The sequence below is a fragment of the Dendrobates tinctorius genome, unplaced genomic scaffold, assembly GCF_039654945.1.
Source record: "Dendrobates tinctorius isolate UK_male_01 unplaced genomic scaffold, ASM3965494v1 ptg000083l, whole genome shotgun sequence".
NCBI lineage: Eukaryota > Metazoa > Chordata > Amphibia > Anura > Dendrobatidae > Dendrobates > Dendrobates tinctorius.
This window is the reverse complement of record NW_027361751.1, coordinates 528,430-547,220: the sequence shown is the minus strand read 5'-3', so window position 1 is coordinate 547,220 and position 18,791 is coordinate 528,430. Positions and strand designations below refer to the sequence as shown.

The following is an 18,791-nucleotide window of genomic DNA, read 5'->3' as shown; positions in this document are numbered from 1 at the left end:
CCTAGCAAGATAATATGGTTCCTGGAAAAAATGAAAACTAGGCACAGGAGGGCAACTACTGCTAACTAGCAAAGGTGCAGGAGCTGAGAACACATGCTGTGTCCTCAAGTGGCAATGGTGACAAGGCACCTGGGTCTGCTTGCTTAGTAAAAGGAAGAGTTTCAAGACAGGAGAAGAGATGCAGCAAGAGAGCCTGCAGCAGTGCAAACAGCGGCCAGACCCCAGGTGAAGAGAGGTAGCAAGAGACCCTGCAGCAGTGCAAACAGCAGCCGGAGCTCAGGTGAAGAGAGATAGCAAGAGAGCCTGCAGCAGTGCAAACAGCAGCCAGACCCCAGGTGAAGAGAGATAGCAAGAGAGCCTGCAGCAGTGCAAACAGCGGCCGGAGCTCAGGTGAAGAGAGGTAGCAAGAGAGCCTGCAGCAGTGCAAACAGCAGCCGGAGCTCAGGTGAAGAGAGCAAGAGAGCCTGCAGCAGTGCAAACAGCAGCCAGACCCCAGGTGAAGAGAGATAGCAAGAGAGCCTGCAGCAGTGCAAACAGCAGCCGGAGCTCAGGTGAAGAGAGGTAGCAAGAGAGCCTGCAGCAGTGCAAACAGCAGCCGGAGCTCAGGTGAAGAGAGGTAGCAAGAGAGCCTGCAGCAGTGCAAACAGCAGCCGGAGCTCAGGTGAAGAGAGGTAGCAAGAGAGCCTGCAGCAGTGCAAACAGCAGCCAGACCCCAGGTGAAGAGAGATAGCAAGAGAGCCTGCAGCAGTGCAAACAGCAGCCGGAGCTCAGGTGAAGAGAGGTAGCAAGAGAGCCTGCAGCAGTGCAAACAGCGGCTGGAGCTCAGGAAAGAAAACCCAATAAAATATACACTGTGAGAACTGCTTGAGGGGATACAAATCCCACTCTCCATTCCCTGGCCGTCACCCACTGACCCCTAAGGTGGGTGGGGGAGGTATCATGTCATAATAGTTGTGATAAAAGCCTTATTTTGCGAGACTAGCGGGAAAAAAAACAAACAAAAAAAAGAGGCCACAGATCAGAAGGAAGGGGACATGGGTGGGCCCCATACCACAGATAATGCTTCCTAGGATGGCACAAAAAAGTAATTGCCCCCCTGAAAAAAGCCAAAAGTTAAAGTACAGAAAGGGGATGTAAAGCAGAAAACAGGAAAGGGTGGAAAAGACTTGCCCAAAGGAAATAAAAGCTTGGGGACCCCCAGGGATCAGAACCAAGCAAGCCAATAGAAATGGGGGAGGGGGGTTATTGGAGGAATTATACTCATCTATCTGACATCATCGGACGCCCGCAGTGTCATTCCTTCAGTGTTCTCACGTAGATTGTGGGGACACCAGCACTCCACATGGTGAGGAGATGAGGAGTGATGAAATGACATCTGCAGTAAAGCACACTACCATGGAGGCACGGTACCACAATACCTAGAATAACAAAAAAAGTCATGCAGGAGACTGGTCGTGCCTGACCCCTATGGACACTAAAACTGAGCAGCACAGTGTGTCTGAGGAGAGAGTGCAGCCCCGTATGTGGAAGCCTCATTACTTTAAGCAGTTTCGAGCCTCCTGATGTCCGGGCACAAAACAGGTAGAGATGTAACATCCAACACTGTTCGTGAGGAAAACAGTTATGTGCAAAACAGGAAGCCGTCCTCACCGGGCAACATCATCCCCGCAGAGCCCCCCGAGCAGGCAACATCATCCCCGCAGAGCCCCCCGAGCAGGCAACATCATCCCCGCAGAGCCCCCCGAGCAGGCAACATCATCCCCGCAGAGCCCCCCGAGCAGGCAACATCTTCCCCGCAGAGCCCCCCGAGCAGGCAACATCTTCCCCGCAGAGCCCCCCGAGCAGGCAACATCATCCCCGCAGAGCCCCCCAAGCAGGCAACATCATCCCCGCAGAGCCCCCCGAGCAGGCAACATCATCCCCGCAGAGCCCCCCGAGCAGGCAACATCTTCCCCGCAGAGCCCCCCGAGCAGGCAACATCATCCCCGCAGAGCCCCCCGAGCAGGCAACATCATCCCCGCAGAGCCCCCCGAGCAGGCAACATCATCCCCGCAGAGCCCCCCGAGCAGGCAACATCATCCCCGCAGAGCCCCCCGAGCAGGCAACATCATCCCCGCAGAGCCCCCCGAGCAGGCAACATCATCCCCGCAGAGCCCCCCGAGCAGGCAACATCTTCCCCGCAGAGCCCCCCGAGCAGGCAACATCATCCCCGCAGAGCCCCCCGAGCAGGCAACATCTTCCCCGCAGAGCCCCCCGAGCAGGCAACATCTTCCCCGCAGAGCCCCCCGAGCAGGCAACATCATCCCCGCAGAGCCCCCCGAGCAGGCAACATCATCCCCGCAGAGCCCCCCGAGCAGGCAACATCTTCCCCGCAGAGCCCCCCGAGCAGGCAACATCTTCCCCGCAGAGCCCCCCGAGCAGGCAACATCTTCCCCGCAGAGCCCCCCGAGCAGGCAACATCTTCCCCGCAGAGCCCCCCGAGCAGGCAACATCTTCCCCGCAGAGCCCCCCGAGCAGGCAACATCTTCCCCGCAGAGCCCCCCGAGCAGGCAACATCTTCCCCGCAGAGCCCCCCGAGCAGGCAACATCTTCCCCGCAGAGCCCCCCAAGCAGGCAACATCATCCCCGCAGAGCCCCCCGAGCAGGCAACATCTTCCCCGCAGAGCCCCCCGAGCAGGCAACATCTTCCCCGCAGAGCCCCCCGAGCAGGCAACATCTTCCCCGCAGAGCCCCCCGAGCAGGCAACATCTTCCCCGCAGACCCCCAGCGATGAACCCTGTCCTTCCCCAGACCAATGTGAGTAACATCACACAGCCCGCCCCGCCCCGCCCCGCCCCGCCCCGCCCCGCCCCATCTCATCTCCACAGCACCGCGCTGCTTCCTGGTAATCAGGTTTGCGAGAGAAGGCCCCGCCCCTTCCTGTGACATCACTCTCACATGGCCATGACGTCAGCACAGGTCCTTTAGCTCTAGTAGTCACTTGAATTTACTGTCTTCGGAGACAGAAATGGCGGTCTCGGCTTCGAATCCCAACAATCCAATCGTGTTCTTCGATATCAGTATCGGTGGGCAGGTAATGTCGCCGCCGCTCTGCACATAGTGAGGCACCGGAACAGCTGCGGCCGCGGTGCTGTGCTCTCCATGTGCTCCAGTGTGGCGCTGCTGTCATCATAGCACATACTGCTCATTATGGGGAGGACAGAAATCACTGGAGAGCGGGGCCTTCATTCATTGGCCTGGGATTAGCTCCGTGTGTGGGGAACTACAAGTACCAGCGCAATTACACCCCCAGAAAATGCCGCGGTGTCGTATGCGGTGGTGGCGCTGTGCGTTATTTGTGGGTCTGACCGCAGCAGTGCCTCCGCGTTACCTGAAGTGTTGCCGCTCTGCGAGGTGACCGCGCGTCCAGCTCTCATCGTGCTTCAGTGTACTGTCATTAATGTGAATGCTGAAGCAGACTCTGCCTCAAATTCCACCTAAAAACCGATTTCTAATCCTTTGCACAGGAGGCCTTCCCTCAGCCGTGCTCCACCGGTACCTGCCTGAATCCGTGCCCGCCGGTGCTGGGACTCTTCTGTGCACACATTCAGTCTTTTGTTGCTTTCTTTAACCACTTCAGGGTTCACAAACTGTGGAGAGCAGCGACGTGCGGGTTCCTCTCACAGCTTCATAAACTAAAGGAAAAAGCGATAACCGCGGCAAAGCCACCAGTGAAGCCGCTCCAGAAAATAGGTCGGCAGTGCTTTACTGAAGCAGTCAGGAAGAACCCCATATGACAACCCCTTTAAGAGTATTTTATAATGAGAATCCCCTCCTTTAAAGGAACAAAAAATGTATCTAAGCACTAGCAGGATGGTAGTTGCTACATCCCTGCCTGTTGTGCTCGGCGCCGTTCTTCCCCGGCACAGAACCGCTCCTGCCGGAGATTCAGCTGCCTCTGCTGACATCGTGTCTACAGAGCTGAGGCTTCTTTTCTTCTCCACTCCACTGTTCTGGTTGACGGCTGGATTACTGCTGTAACTGGGGGAGTCAGCTGTCAATCAGTATGACATCCGAAGTCATGCCCCATCTCATTAGCAGAGGAGAAACCGCCGACATGATGTCAGCTGAATCGCCGACAGGAGCCGTCTATGACCACTCTGTGCCGGGGAAGAATGGCGCCAGGCACTACAGTCAGGTCGTTAGCAACCATGCGGGGGGCAGGACGTTGTAGAAAAATAATTGTGTTTTTTTTTTTTCTTTTTTCTGGAAATTTAGGAAGTTGGGCGGATGAAGGTGGAGCTCTTTGCAGACATTATCCCAAAAACAGCAGAAAATTTTAGGTAATGCTAAATATACCACCCTGGCCTCACGCTACAGTGTTACAGCTCCAAGCAGCCTCATCATGGCAAGCTGTACTGGGTGACCTGTTACTGGGATGTTCTCCCATAGAGATGTGGGAATATCCCCTTAAGGGCAGGTGCCCACCAGCGTGTGTTCCCTCATCGGGCAGATTATGCAAATGACACTCAGATCAAACTCTGACCAGATTCTGATCCATGTGTGGTCAGTGTGATCCGATTCTCTCAGATGAGGAGAAGATGGAGAAAAAAAATGTCTCCAAGTGCACTGACATCGGACTGCAGACAGATGTCATCAGAGTGCAGCCCGATGATTTCAGCAGAGTCATTGATTTACATGGCCGAGCACGATCCGAATATCAAACCAATCTCGGGTATGCAGTTTTTTTTTTTTTTGTTTTTTTTTTTATTTTAATTTTTTGGACCAGCTCTCTGAGGAAAAAAATCTAAAATATGCACAGCCCCATAAAACATTGGTCCCAGTGGGATTGGATGTTTTGTCGAATACTTGTACGAAAAATATAGTCATGTACAGAAGCCCAAATACTGTGCATTATGGAGGTATCATACTGGGCACACACGAGGTCAGCCCTGCCATGTGCACAAGCCCTAGTACTGTACTGTATGGAGGCGCCATACTGCGGCACACATGCTGTCAGCCCTGCCATGTGCACGAGCCCTAATACTGTGCTGTATGGAGGCGCCATACTGCATCACACATGCTGTCAGCCCTGCCATGTACAAGAACTCTAGCACTGCTCACTTATTATACTATATGATTTTTTTTCTCTCTGCAGCATTCAAAACCAGTAAGACATTAATACTAAGGGCCATAAATTAAACCTCTACACTTTAATCTACAAGATGAATTTATTGATAATGATTATATCTTTTTCCTTTTCCAGGCAGTTTTGCACTGGAGAGTTCAGGTCTGTACTATCAGTCAGCCATTGATATATGTACTGTATCATCTTCATTATGCATCAGTGGAAGTGTGTGAGGTGTGGCTGGAAGCTTTGGGCATGTGTTCAAAATCTCCCCTGAAGACAGATTTCAGGGACAGGAAGGATTGGACATGTTTGATTTCAACATGCTCTATCCTTTTGTTATTACTGAAAATAAGTCAGTGCTAAAGATGTATGGCATTCACTTATTCCACTCTCCCTGTTAGCAGCCCGTACACCCACAGTTGAGTTGAGGGATTGGGAGAATTAGCCGTCAGCTGAATAACGGTCCTCTGGCAACTATGTATAGCATATGGCCACCGTAAAGGGGTTTTATCTTTTATTTTCGGGAGCGCACTGCTCACCAGCCTCAATGCTTGCTGGGGGCAGTGCGCTCCTGATATTTGACAATTTGGATCAGTGAAATGGTCTCGGCACCGGCCTACAGGCAGAGTGTCACGACTTTGTCGGTTGTCCTGGGACCAGAGGCTCCTTCCCTGTCCGTAACGCTAGAGGCCCCTAGCTTGCCCTGTTCCCCAGATTACTTCTGATGGTGAAGTTGCTGGGGCCACGTACCTTGCCTTAGCTCCTCAGTTTGTATCCTTTTCCCACTCAGGGAAGATGGGAGTAGTAGTGTACCATGATACACCAACCAGACTAATCAGGTAATACAAACAGGGACAAAGGAAAATACCAATCATACAAATATGCTCACACAAACAACAGAGGTAAGCACCAGGGAGTGGAGGATGGGGTAAAACCAAAGGAGGGGAATTAGCACACACCCAAAACCTAGAAACAGTCTCAGATAAATCCACCAAACACCTTCTCAAGCAACCACAAACCAACATCTAACCATGCAGCATAAGCTAACTCTTACAATGAGTGCTTGCCTGGGCCCAGAGTATATCGGAGATGGGAGTGGCTAACAGTGAACAGCTGTAATATCCTTAATGCAGGAAAGCTTCCAAGGGCTCCCAACTGAGCAGATTAACCCCTGCACTGCTAAAAGAAATCTGCAGAGTTTAATATGAAGGTGAAGCGCTTCTAAACAGTGCAAGAGTAGGAGAAATCAGACGCTGTGGTCTTCTGGCTTCTCTCTGTCGTGGTAAACTTGTGACACAGAGGCTTCTTTACCACTGTGGCATTGGGGGAGCAGCATTGTGCCCTTTGTTTAAAAAATCACCTCCCGCTGACTGCAGCAGTGGACAGTAGCCAAGGCGACAGGTTTTCTAATTTTCCATTACCATATGTGGCTTATGAAAACATACATGTCTATGTAAGAGGATTATATATTCCTTTAAGAGGGACAAAATGCAGCAAAGAATTTGTACAAACCACTTACCAGCAGGGCTGTGGAATCGGAGTCGGAGTCGGTGCTCATTTTGGTGGAGTCGGTATAAAATGGACCAACTCCTAAAATATATAATAAATTGGGTACAGTAGTTCAATGCAGAATGTGCTGAATATTTTTTCATAGGAATTTGGGAAAGTTATGAAATGTCCTATAAATGACTCTTCTATTCCTGAACTAAGGCTACATTCACACACAGCGTTTTTCCTGCGTTTTTTGAGTATATGTTTTTCAGTTGCAAAAGCAGATCAGCTTTTTAAAAAACCGCATTACCTGAAAGGTTTTTGAGCTCATAGATAATGTTTTCAATAGCAAAAGCAGATTAGAAATCTGCTCTATCTATATTTCCATATCATATCTGTACCAAAAAGAATGAAAGCCGGGTAGCACACAGACTAACACTCCTTTTTTTTTAGCACCAGTCAGGTACACCTCATAGCTGCCCAAAAGGACGCCCAGGACAGGCATTGCTTTCATACTTCACACCCATACACATGAAAATAAAGCCTGCACCTTAAGAAGATGTGGTGGATGCAGTCTATTTATTCCAACTATCAATTGATGTTGATGTGTTACTGAAGACGAACAATGCCTGTCCTGGGTGTCCTTTTGGGCAGCTATGAGGTGTACCTGACTGGTGCTAAAAAAAAGGAGTGTTAGTCTGTGTGCTATCCGATTTTCATTCTTTTTGGTACAGATATGATATGGATAGACAGAGATAGATAGAGAGAGATATATCTATATCTCTCTATCACACACACAGTACAGACCAAAAGTTTGGACACACCTCAATCAAAGCGTTTTCTTTATTTTCATGACTATGAAAATTGTAGATTCACTCTGAAGGCATCAAAACTATGAATTAACACATGTGGAAATATATAATTAACAAAAAAGTGTGAAACAACTGAAAATACTGTATGTCTTATATTCTAGGTTCTTCCAAGTAGCCACCTTTTGCTTTGATTTCTGCTTTGCACACTCTTGGCATTCTCTTGATGAGCTTCAAGAGGTAGTCACTGGAAATGGTTTTCACTTCCCAGGTGTGCCCTGTCAGGTTTAATAAGTGGGATTTCTTGCCTTATAAATGAGGTTGGGACCATCAGTTGTGTTGTGCAGAAGTCTGGTGGATACACAGCTGATAGTCCTACTGAATAGACTGTTAGAATTTGTATTATGGCAAGAAAAAAGCAGCTAAGTAAAGAAAAACGAGTGGCCATCATTACTTTAAGAAATGAAGGTCAGTCAGTCCGAAAAATTGGGAAAACTTTGAAAGTGTCCCCAAGTGCAGTGGCAAAAAACATCAAGCGCTACAAAGAAACTGGCTCACATGAGGACCGCCCCAGGAAAGGAAGACCAAGAGTCATCTCTGCTGCGGAGGATAAGTTCATCCGAGTCACCAGCCTCAGAAATCGCAGGTTAACAGCAGCTCAGATTAGAGACCGGGTCAACGCCACACAGAGTTCTAGCAGCAGACACATCTCTACAACAACTGTTAAGAGGAGACTTTGTGCAGCAGGCCTTCATGGTAAAATAGCTGCTAGGAAACCACTGCTAAGGGCAGGCAACAAGCAGAAGAGACTTGTTTGGGCTTAAGAACACAAGGAATGGACATTAGACCAGTGGAAATCTGTGCTTTGGTCTGATGAGTCCAAATTTGAGATCTTTGGTTCCAACCACCGTGTCTTTGTTCGACGCAGAAAAGGTGAACGGATGGACTCTACATGCCTGGTTCCCACCGTGAAGCATGGAGGAGGAGGTGTGATGGTGTGGGGATGCTTTGCTGGTGACACTGTTGGGGATTTATTCAAAATTGAAGGCATACTGAACCAGCATGGCTACCACAGCATCTTGCATCGGCATGCTATTCCATCCGGTTTGTGTTTAGTTGGACCATCATTTATTTTTCAACAGGACAATGACCTCAAACACACCTCCAGGCTGTATAAGGGCTATTTGACCAAGAAAGAGAGTGATGGGGTGCTACGCCAGATGACCTGGCCTCCACAGTCACCAGACTGGAACCCAATCGAGATGGTTGGGGTGAGCTGGATCGCAGAGTGAAGGCAAAAGGGCCAACAAGTGCTAAGCATCTCTGGGAACTCCTTCAAGACTGTTGGAAGACCATTTCCGGTGACTACCACTCAGGGCTGTGGAGTCGGTAAGCCACAGTTGCGACTCCAACTCCTGGATTTTATCAGACTCCGACTCCGGCTCCGACTCCTTCATAAATGGCCAATTCATAACAACAAATTTACTGTTGTAAAATATTAAACATCGTGCTTATTCAGTTTCTCACCATCATATAAGTAATCAGACCACTTAGAGCAAAAACTACACTTATTAGAATACAATTAGAATATAGCAAATAACTTTTATAAGCTTTTCTAAACTGTAAGTAAATATGCAATAAACACTCTTATGCAGTTAATAAGAAGAAATCTATAAATTTGTCCTCAGAAAAAGTATTGCCTCTGTCAGATCCTCCTTCATGGATGCCCTCAAATCTGATCTAATTATTTTGAGAGCAGAGAACAACCTCTCTACACTAACTTGTGCTGGTGGCAAAGCAGTAACCACTCGGGCAACATCTCTGACAATGTCAGGATACAGAGGAATCGCTTGTTGCACTGTTATTTTTGATGAACGGTCAAATTTCTCAATTTCTTTTAGTGCACATGAAAAATTCTGCTGAAATGTACTGGCTGTGTTCCTTGATGGGGATGACTCTTCTATGCGGGAACGCTTTGCACGGTCCTTGTGATCCAAATATTTTTCGAAATTAAATTCTTCATCAGTTGATGATGAGGGTGAAGATGTGGCAGGACGACCAAATTCTTCTTGTTCCTCCTGACTGTTCTTCAACCCTTTCATCCTTACTGCTATTTCAAACAGAGCTTCTTTTCCTTTACTTAGCTGTTGATCATCTAGAAGAATCCGATGCATTGGGTCTACATAAACAGCTGCCAAAAGAATGTTATTTTGTAATAGTAGCTCCTCTCTCCGTTTCATTGATGTAGCAATGCCACTTGCAATTAACCCTCCTCTTTGGGACAGGCGAAACATCAGGTTCTTCCACTCCTTTAAGAAAATTCCTGGAGTTAAGTCCTCTGCTTGTAATTTTTTAGTCACTGTAAATGGGTGCTCTAGCAATTTTTCCAGCTCAGTCACCTGATTCCACTGACTTTCATTTAGCGTCAGTTGAGGGTTAGCCATGTCTACAAGAAAGGTTTTCAGTTCAACCAAGCGCTGAATCATTAAGTAAGTACTGCCCCATCGTGTGGCTTGATCAATAATTGCCCCTTTTCCAGCTTGTCTCTTCAAAATTAAGTCAACTTTAGGGGTTCTGGCAACAGTAGCCAATTTTCTCACCTTGCCAATCAGTGCAGCAGCATGTCCTTCTTGCAGACTGTCTCTTATAGCCAGCTGTAGCGTATGCACAACACAGCGCATGTGATGAATGAGAGAACATATTGACACAGTTTCAACAAGATCATCTAAACTATCATGTTGCTGTTCATCTGAAGCAACTTCAGTTTGCTCCTCAGTTACAATACTGTGTTCCTCTATTTCAAACATTTCTGTGTCTGTGGACCCAGAATGTTCTTCTAGCTGCTGGTCACCATCATTACTCTCATTCATTAGCTTAATGGTACTTATCATATTTGAAGCATTGTCAGTTACAACAGAAAAAACTTGCTCTTTTTTAAGTTCATAGTCTTGCAGAACCTTTTCCACCAAGACCTGGAGAAACTCACTGGTGTGATGAGCTTTGGTGTCTTTTACTTCCAATGTCTTGGTAACTATTTCATTTTTGTCACAAACAAATCAGACATTGATGGCAAAATAGTTCACTCTGTGACGTGTGCAGGCATCCATTTTAAGAAACAGAAAGCGTCCCTTGAGAGTTTTTTTAAGTTCTTCCTTTTGTTTAAAAGCTTCTTCGATTACTAATTTTCTAATACTCTCTCTCTCTCCAGAGAAACACCAAGCTTGCGGGCCATTTCCCCATTGAGACACATAAAAGCTGGTCGTGAAAATAATGAAATAGGCACACTATCCTTTACAACAAGCTCTATGATCTGTTTTTTAAATGTATCTACTGTCATTGTCGCAGTAACTTTGTCACTGACAAAATTTCTTGCAACTGATGGCTGCAAAGTTCTCTGCTCCTTTGTTTGGCTGGAAGAGCTGGGCACTGGTTCATTGGTTTGGATGCAGTCTTTCTCATCCACTGCTTTCAGTACTTCTGGATGAAAGCGCTGTAAATGTCTCTTTAGATTAGAAGCTCTGGTAGGAGCATTTTTATCTTTGCCTGAATATGCACTCATCTTGGCTTCACAGCATTTGTTTTCGTCTGGATCATTTGTCATACACTGACAGACATAATGTTTTCTATCTTGAGTGATGGTGAAATGTTCAAATACAGCTGATTTAATGTGATGCTTCTTTGACATTCTCAGGTTTTTAATTCTGCATTCACAATCCAAATGACAATTGTTTTTCCTAAAAACAATTGTACAAAATTATTGCCCGGTCGTACAACTGATATAGTGGTCAGTAATACTGTTATTATTCCTCATGTACTCACAGTTAACTGATGCAAAGTTTGTTGAAAGGATAATACTTCTTACAGTCTTCCTCTTCTGAGTAGCAGGCAGCTGTGAGATGCTTGGAAGACGCACACCTAGTATGATCTAGTCTAGAGGAGGAGCTTTACTACTAAGAATTTGCAACACATTTTCACTTTCAGTTTCATACATTGTAAGTAGGGGGGTTGGGGCAGCATGAGGTTAACCAAGTATAAGATTAGATAAGGGCAGTGGAGAACAGTGACACACAAGAAGTAAGAAATGTCTCTATCTCCAGCAGAACTGCTTATCACTGTTGTTCATAGTTTGATAGAACATATATATTTGAGTAACATTTATAAAATTCATATGAAAGTTCAATTATGAAATATTAATACTTTTTTTTAAAGCTGGAGTCGGTACATTTCTACCGACTCCGACTCCAACCAAAACTAACTCCGACTTCGACTCCGACTCCACAGCCCTGCTACCACTTGAAGCTCATCAAGAGAATGCCAAGAGTGTGCAAAGCAGTAATCAAAGCAAAAGGGGGCTACTTTGAAGAACCTAGAATATAAGACATATTTTCAGTTGTTTCCACTTTTTTGTTAATTATATAATTCCACATGTGTTAATTCATTGTTTTGATGCCTACAATTTTCATTGTCATGAAAATAAAGAAAACTCTTTGAATGAGAAGGTGTGTCCTAACTTTGGTCTGTACCGTATGTATGTAATCGATATTATACAGTGTATTACATATTTACAATTTCTTACAGTTTTTTGTGTTCTAAAGTTGTATTCCAATAAATATTATGTTCTATCTAAATATCTTGATTATTGGATCATAGAAATGATTAAATATCTGATGTTCACATTGTACTACAATAAATTTTTCACTTAAATATAAGCAATGTATGTGGGAGTCGGAGTCGGTGTAAGGGAAATTGAGGAGTTGGAGTTGCAGGTTTGGCTTACCGACTCCACAGCCCTGCTTAGGCCTGTTTCACACTTCCGTTTTTTCAAATCCGTCAAAATCCGTTGTTTTCCGTAAAAAAACGGATCCGCCATTTTTTGCAGGATCCGTTTTTTTTGTCCCATAGACTTCCATTACGGTTACCGCGGATCCGTCAAAAAAACGGATCCGTTTTTAAAAAAACGGATCCGTTTGCATCAGTTTCCGTCAAAAAAACGGAAACGGATCCGTTTGGCGGACACAAAAACGGAAGTGTGAAACAGGCCTTACCAGTGCTACATTGGATGGCTGAAGGGGTTTTTACATAACCACCACGTTAGATTCTCAGTTGGACCTGACTAATGGGGGATCCACCATCATTAATATACCTCTGCACAACACACAGTAATGGTAGAAGTGCTGAATAGACTGAAGATAAAGGTGTCGCTTGGTCTTTAGTATAGACTCAAAACACAGCCGTAAATGGAGAACATTACTTGTTGTGTTGCAGAAAGGACGGTGTTCCCATAGGATATAAAGGAAGCACTTTCCACAGGTACGTGTGTGACAGTAATTGTCTTTTGTATCTTATGGCTGTCAGGTTTTTTTCTCCTCACAGGTCCCCTCCCTAGACTTGCTTTCAGCATTCTGAAGAACACATAGGGGTTTTATTTCATGAGGGTTACTGGAAAGGTCCACTCACTTCTGCTACAAGAGATGGGCAGGGCCAGTAACGTCACATTTGCTGATACCTGTGATACCATTTGCTGCTGGTACTTGTTTTTATGTATACCCCCCTCACATGTAAAGCGCCATGGAATAAATGGCGCTATAACAATAAATAATAATAATAATAATAATAATACCTCCTGGGTTGCATAGTTTTCAGCAGGTGGGTGCTTCCCGCCGGTCGCATGTGGAGTCGGTGCGCGCTGCCCGCCAGTTCCCATGCAAAGTAGCTACTGACCTTTATGGAATACCTAGCAAAGCCAGGTGATTGAAAGCCCACTATGCCAGTGAAAATGAGAACTAGATGTTGGTGCTGTGTCTGCTCCGCTTTTGGGACCCAGAATTCGGAATCCCACAATCATAAAACGGTAGTGCAGTGGGGAGAATGAGTACCGTATTTGATACACTGGCGATTTTGAAGTTTTCCCACCTACAAAGAATGGAGAGCTCTGTAATTTTTATCATAGGTACACCTGTGAGAGAATCTAAAAGAAAATCCAGAAAATCACATTGTATGATTTTTACATAATTAATTTGCATTTTATTGTATGAAATAAATATTTGATCCCGACCAACCAGCAAGAATTCTGACTCTCACAGACCTGTTAGTTTTTCTTCACCTATGATATAAATTACAGACCTCTCCTTTTTTTGTAGGTGGGAAAACATGCAAAATCAGCAGTGTATCAAATACTTATTTTCCCGACTGTGTATGTCATAATAATAATCTTTATTTTTTTTTTTTTTATATAGCACTAAAATATTCCGCAGCGCTTTACAGTTTGCACACATTTTCATCACTGTCCTCGATGGGGCTCACAATCTAAATTCCCTATCAGTACGTCTTTGGAATGTGGGAGGAAACCCACGCAAACACGGGGAGAACATACAAACTCCTTGTGGATGTTGTCCTTGGTGCGATTCGAACCCAGGACTCCAGCGCTGCAAGGCTGCAGTGCTAACCACTGAGCCACCGTGCAGCCCGTCATAACTTTTTTATAAGAAGGGAAAACTCATTTAAAGACCACTAATAGCTGTGGTGATGGCAATCATGGTTAGTCAGGCAAATTGGTGTCATCAATAATGCAAAGTCTGGTATGTATTTTCTTTAGAAATCTGACCTGTAGTATTTAGCAGAGTTTATGCGCAGTACAGAATTGTACCGACTTATAATGAGTGGAAACCGTTTTATAGAGTTTTTCTGATCCTGCTTTCTCCAGACCCCTTGCTGTCAGACTGCTTACTTGGGGTCCGCAGGTTTTCTCCCATTTGTTTGCAGGGGGAGGCTTGTCTGACCTTTATGTCACTGGAAGATGTGGCTATCACTCCATTGCAATGTATGTGTTTTACCCTGAGTGTTGGGGGGGCTCTTACTCCAAAATAAGATTTATTTGATCTAACTTTATATCTTGAAGTGCAGGGAATCAAAACTATAGTGACAGGGACAACACCTCTTTGCGGGTATTGCTCCTCCATTAGTGTGGGTTCATAGATGTCATCCTGTTGATTTATGACTTATCATTTCTCGATTTATTCCTTTTTCCGTATCTTCATTCCTGCAGGGTAATCAAAGACTTTATGATCCAAGGAGGAGACTTTGTTAATGTAAGTTTTTTTTTTTACATTATTATGTCAGAAACTGCATTATTTTATAGTCTTTACTAGAAGATAAGATTCCAAAAATCTCCATAACTGCATGTGCCACTTGCAGTTGTCAGAAGGTGCCCGTACACAGGAGATGACAGTGTTTATGTATTTTCAATGGGAAAAGGGGGGAGAAGCCCTGCAAAAGGTGTCTTTCTGAGGTCAAACAGTAGAAAAAAGGGTCTGCCTATCTAAAAGACTGAGCCCATAGGCTGCTCCTTGGAAAGAAAGGAAGACACTCTTTCCTACTCCCAGAGGACCACCTTAACTTCTTCATGCTCCATAACATACATTATATAAAGAGTGCTGTGCAAAAGTTTTAGGCAGATGTGGAAAAAATGCTTAAAAGTTAGAATACTTTAAAAAGTATAGAAGTATTGATATCAATTAAGAAGTTGGGAAGTTAAAAAAAAAGAGATATCTAGATCACATCAATAGTTGGTGACTACCGTTTGCCTCCATCAGTTTTTTTACATACACTTGCACACAGCTTTTGAAAGATCTTGGCAGGGATGTTGTTCCCAACATTTTGGATAACTAACCCCAGATCTTCTGTGGATGTCACTTGTGCAAATACATGTACACATAATTCATGAAATCCCAAACAGACTGCATGATGCTGAGGTCAGGCCTCTATGGGACCATATCATCACTTCCAGGACCCCTTTTTCTTTTACGTGAAGATGGTTCTTAAAGACGTCGGGTTTACGTTTGGGGACATTATCCTGCTGCAAAATAAATTCGGAGCCAATCCGACGCTTCCCTGATGGTATTACATTATGGATAAATATATGCCTGTATTTCTCTCTATTGAGGACATCAAGAAATGAGCACTGTAGCCGGCAAAACTTATGCTGCTGGCAACTTAATTACCACTGACGCTGTTTGCACGCAGCATTCACCACTGAACGCTTGAGCAAAGTTAGGATGTGCTTTGTAGGCGCAGTCAGCGCGCTCCAGTCCCACCGACAACCAGAGCAGCAGAAGCCCCAGCCTCTCCTGGGTTTTATATAGGCCCCCAGACCTGGGTTGTTTATAGGCCCCCAAACCCTCCTTTATATGGATACAAAGTATCTATGAACCACTCACACAAGTATAAAATCAGTAAGGTTTTATTCAACATTCATTATAAAAAACATATACTGTATATCTGAGGTCTGTAACAAAGAGGATACTTCAAGTAAAAGAAAGAGGGTGGCAAGTCAAAAAATATAATATAAGGCAAACGTGCCACATCAGATAAATTCAATTTATCATAATTACCAGATGAACATTTTATAAATCTGTGATAAATTTGATCTATACCATATTAGATTCAATCAATTCATCTTGGGAAATACAGATACCAAATTAACATTAATAAATAGATCTTTAATAAGTCTCAATATAGTCCAATTGGCTCATGCCAATGGTATTGTTGAGAAGTCAGTGCTTACCCATGATCTGATGTATGGATCCTAGATGCCACTGCAAACGCCCCGACGCGCGTTTCACTCACGTGTTTTCTCAGGGGGAATGTCTCTTGGGTTGCATGTAGGCAACCATACCCTCCTATGTGATGTATATGCTGCAGCCTCAATTTCTCCTATGTGATGTATATACAGCAGTCTCTGTGTCTCTTATGTGATGTATATACTGTAGACCCCCACCTGCTTGAGTTCTATAAATATAACATGAGCAGTGATTGAATTTCCCTGTCTATTGCGAGATCGCTTTAAAATTCATTGCAAATAGTCACCTGTGCTTTACTGACGCAAATCTGCAAAAGCAGTTGTGAGTAGCAACATCTGCCATTCCAGCTAACATCTCAGCCGCACCAAATTGAAGCAGCTCCAGCCATCACGTTAGGGGGAGTTAATTAATGTTTGACCATATTAGCAGCATAAATTTCAAGTTGATAATTTTGTACTGCCCCCGACTGATCGTCTAAATATCCAAATGGTCCCTGGCAGAAAAAAGTTCCCTACCCCTGCTATAAAGTATTTAAAAAACTGTATAACTTTTGATATCGCACTGACCTACAGGATGATATTGCTGGGTCGATTTTACCACAAAATGAGTCGTAAAAGCAAATTGGAATTGTGTTTGTGGTTTTTTGCTTTTTAGACATTTCATTTGGATTATTTCCTGTTTTTCTGTACAACAACTACAACTCGACCAGCAATAAAACAAAAATAAACAAGTCCTCATACGACTATGTGGACGGGGAAAATAATATCTTTTTTCTCCTTCCCCCATGACGGCACCACGGAGAGAGGGGATCCGCCCCACGGGGACAGGAAACCTACAGATAAAAAGGCAGTACCTCTCTCCCGCATCAGTTAGTTTCCTGTCCCCATAGGGAACCTACAGACTTACATAGGATCTGAGGCCGACCAGTCTGGAGGATGACAGCGGGAGCCCCCTGTCCCGGCTGGGGCGGTTACCCGAGCCGCCACCGCTGGGGTCATCGGGCCTCCAGTGTGTGCGGAGGGAGAGGTGGCAGAAGCGCTTCCATAAGACCGCTTCTCCCGGGATAGCGTCCTCCAAATGTGCGGCCAGAGCAGGTACCGGGGTGGGAGAGCGTCAGCGGGCGCGATATCCCCCATGCGTGCCGGCAGCTTGAGGAGACGCTGCCGGCCTCGGCACAATGCATCACTGGGGGCAGTGACAGTGCGCACGCGCGGGGCTTGGCCTAGGCGACGTCACACGCCGCAAGGCATCTCTGGGTAGGCCGGGCCAGTGCGCGCGCTCGGGGGGGCGGGCGCCGCCGGACGACGTGGGCGGCGCAAAGCATCTCTGGGAGCCGATTGGAGATGCACAGGTGTCGCTCACACCGAAGAAAAAAAAATGCCCCCCCCCCCCGCTTCATTAAAAGCGTGCATCTCTGGGAGCCGATTGGAGATGCACAGGTGTCGCTCACACCGAAGAAAAAAAAAATGCCCCCCCCGCTTGATTAAAAGCGCGCAGGGAGAACAGCGCTGCCTGTATCTGACACCATGAGTTCCGAGCCTCCAGAAGAGCAACAGCTGCTAGACATGTCCTCTGACACAGGACACCAGCAGCAAATGCGGAAGTCACTGCAGGAGCACCACAAGAAGGATGCCAAGGACCAGGCACAGCGACACAGCAGCAGCCGCTCGGAGTCCCGACGCAGCAAGGAGTCTGGTGGGACAGGGGTCCCAAAAGACAAACCGCGAGCAGAGCCGGGGCCTACTTCTGATTCGGTATCCTTCTTCGGTCTGGTGGGTAAGTGGACTACGTGAACTTATATACTGTAATTAGGGCCTGTCCTCTTATAGGGGAAGAAGTGTACGCAGAAGGCCAACCACAAGATTTGCCCACTATGCAAGGAGAAGCTCCCCGCAGCGTGGGGGAAAAAGCTCTGCCAATCCTGCATTGAACATAAAATATGCAAGGAATCCCTAGGGTTTGCTTCTGACCTTAGAGCCCTAATTGTCCACCAAGTAGAAAACACCTTCAAAACCCTTCAGGGAAAAAGCAAAAAAGCATAAGAAGCCTAAAAGAAAGGAGCCTGAGTCAGATCATATTGATAGGGAGAAAATTCTTGTACATCCGACCTGAGGAAGAGGTCATGGAATGGACCACGAAACGCGTTGTCTTTGTATGTACTATGAAATAAAGCATTGATATTGGAACCTACATCTAGAATCTACTGGATTTCCTCCATTTGAGGGTTGAAGTATAGCAGCGCGGGAACCAGGTGTTTTTTTTTTTTTGTTTTTTTTTTTCCCTTTTGGGATCTCCTCTTTGATTAATGGAAGCAGACGCTGTCTGTCTACACCCTCCTGCTGCAGCTTCATTATATGGGATTGAGCGTATTTAGTAGTTGTGGCATTACACAACCTCTGAGGGTGAGTACCCTGAACAATTCAATTTTTACTTTATATCTGGTAAAGCCCTATGGGCGTGCTTTTTGTGGTTTCTTTTATCTTTTCAGTGATAGGGAGAGCGAATCTTCTTCATCATGCACAGATAGCACTTCATCCGACTCCTCGTCCTCTGCGGAAGAGGGTCGCAGCTGTTTCCCTATAGAGGAAACGGACAACCTAATAAAAGCAATCAGAAGCACTATGGGACTAGTAGACACCAGGCCCAAAAGAACCATTCAGGATGCCATGTTCAGCGGGTTAGAGCAGAAGAAGAGGAGGTCTTTTCCCATGAATGATATAATCCAGGCGTTTATTCAGAGGGAGTGGAAAAGGCAAGAGAAAAAGGGCCTCATAGCACCAAAAAGGAAATTGTCAGGAACAC

General features: G+C 45.8%; 1 protein-coding gene across 2 annotated transcripts in view; it reads left to right on the top strand.

Moving 5' to 3' along the window:
* The first annotated feature begins 2,882 nt into the window (after positions 1-2,882).
* Positions 2,883-18,791, top strand: part of PPIH (peptidylprolyl isomerase H) — a 49,545-nt gene continuing 33,636 nt past the window's right edge. Inside the window, exons 1-5 of one of the 2 annotated variants that reach the window (XM_073584030.1) lie at positions 2,886-3,073; positions 4,258-4,322; positions 5,246-5,269; positions 12,676-12,720; positions 14,456-14,498. In XM_073584030.1, the coding sequence (XP_073440131.1) occupies positions 3,008-3,073; positions 4,258-4,322; positions 5,246-5,269; positions 12,676-12,720; positions 14,456-14,498 (243 nt within the window). In that variant the 5' untranslated portion in view covers positions 2,886-3,007. Of the gene's footprint in view, positions 3,074-4,257; positions 4,323-5,245; positions 5,270-12,675; positions 12,721-14,455; positions 14,499-18,791 lie in introns of both variants that reach the window. The other variant, XM_073584031.1, reaches the window with a different exon arrangement.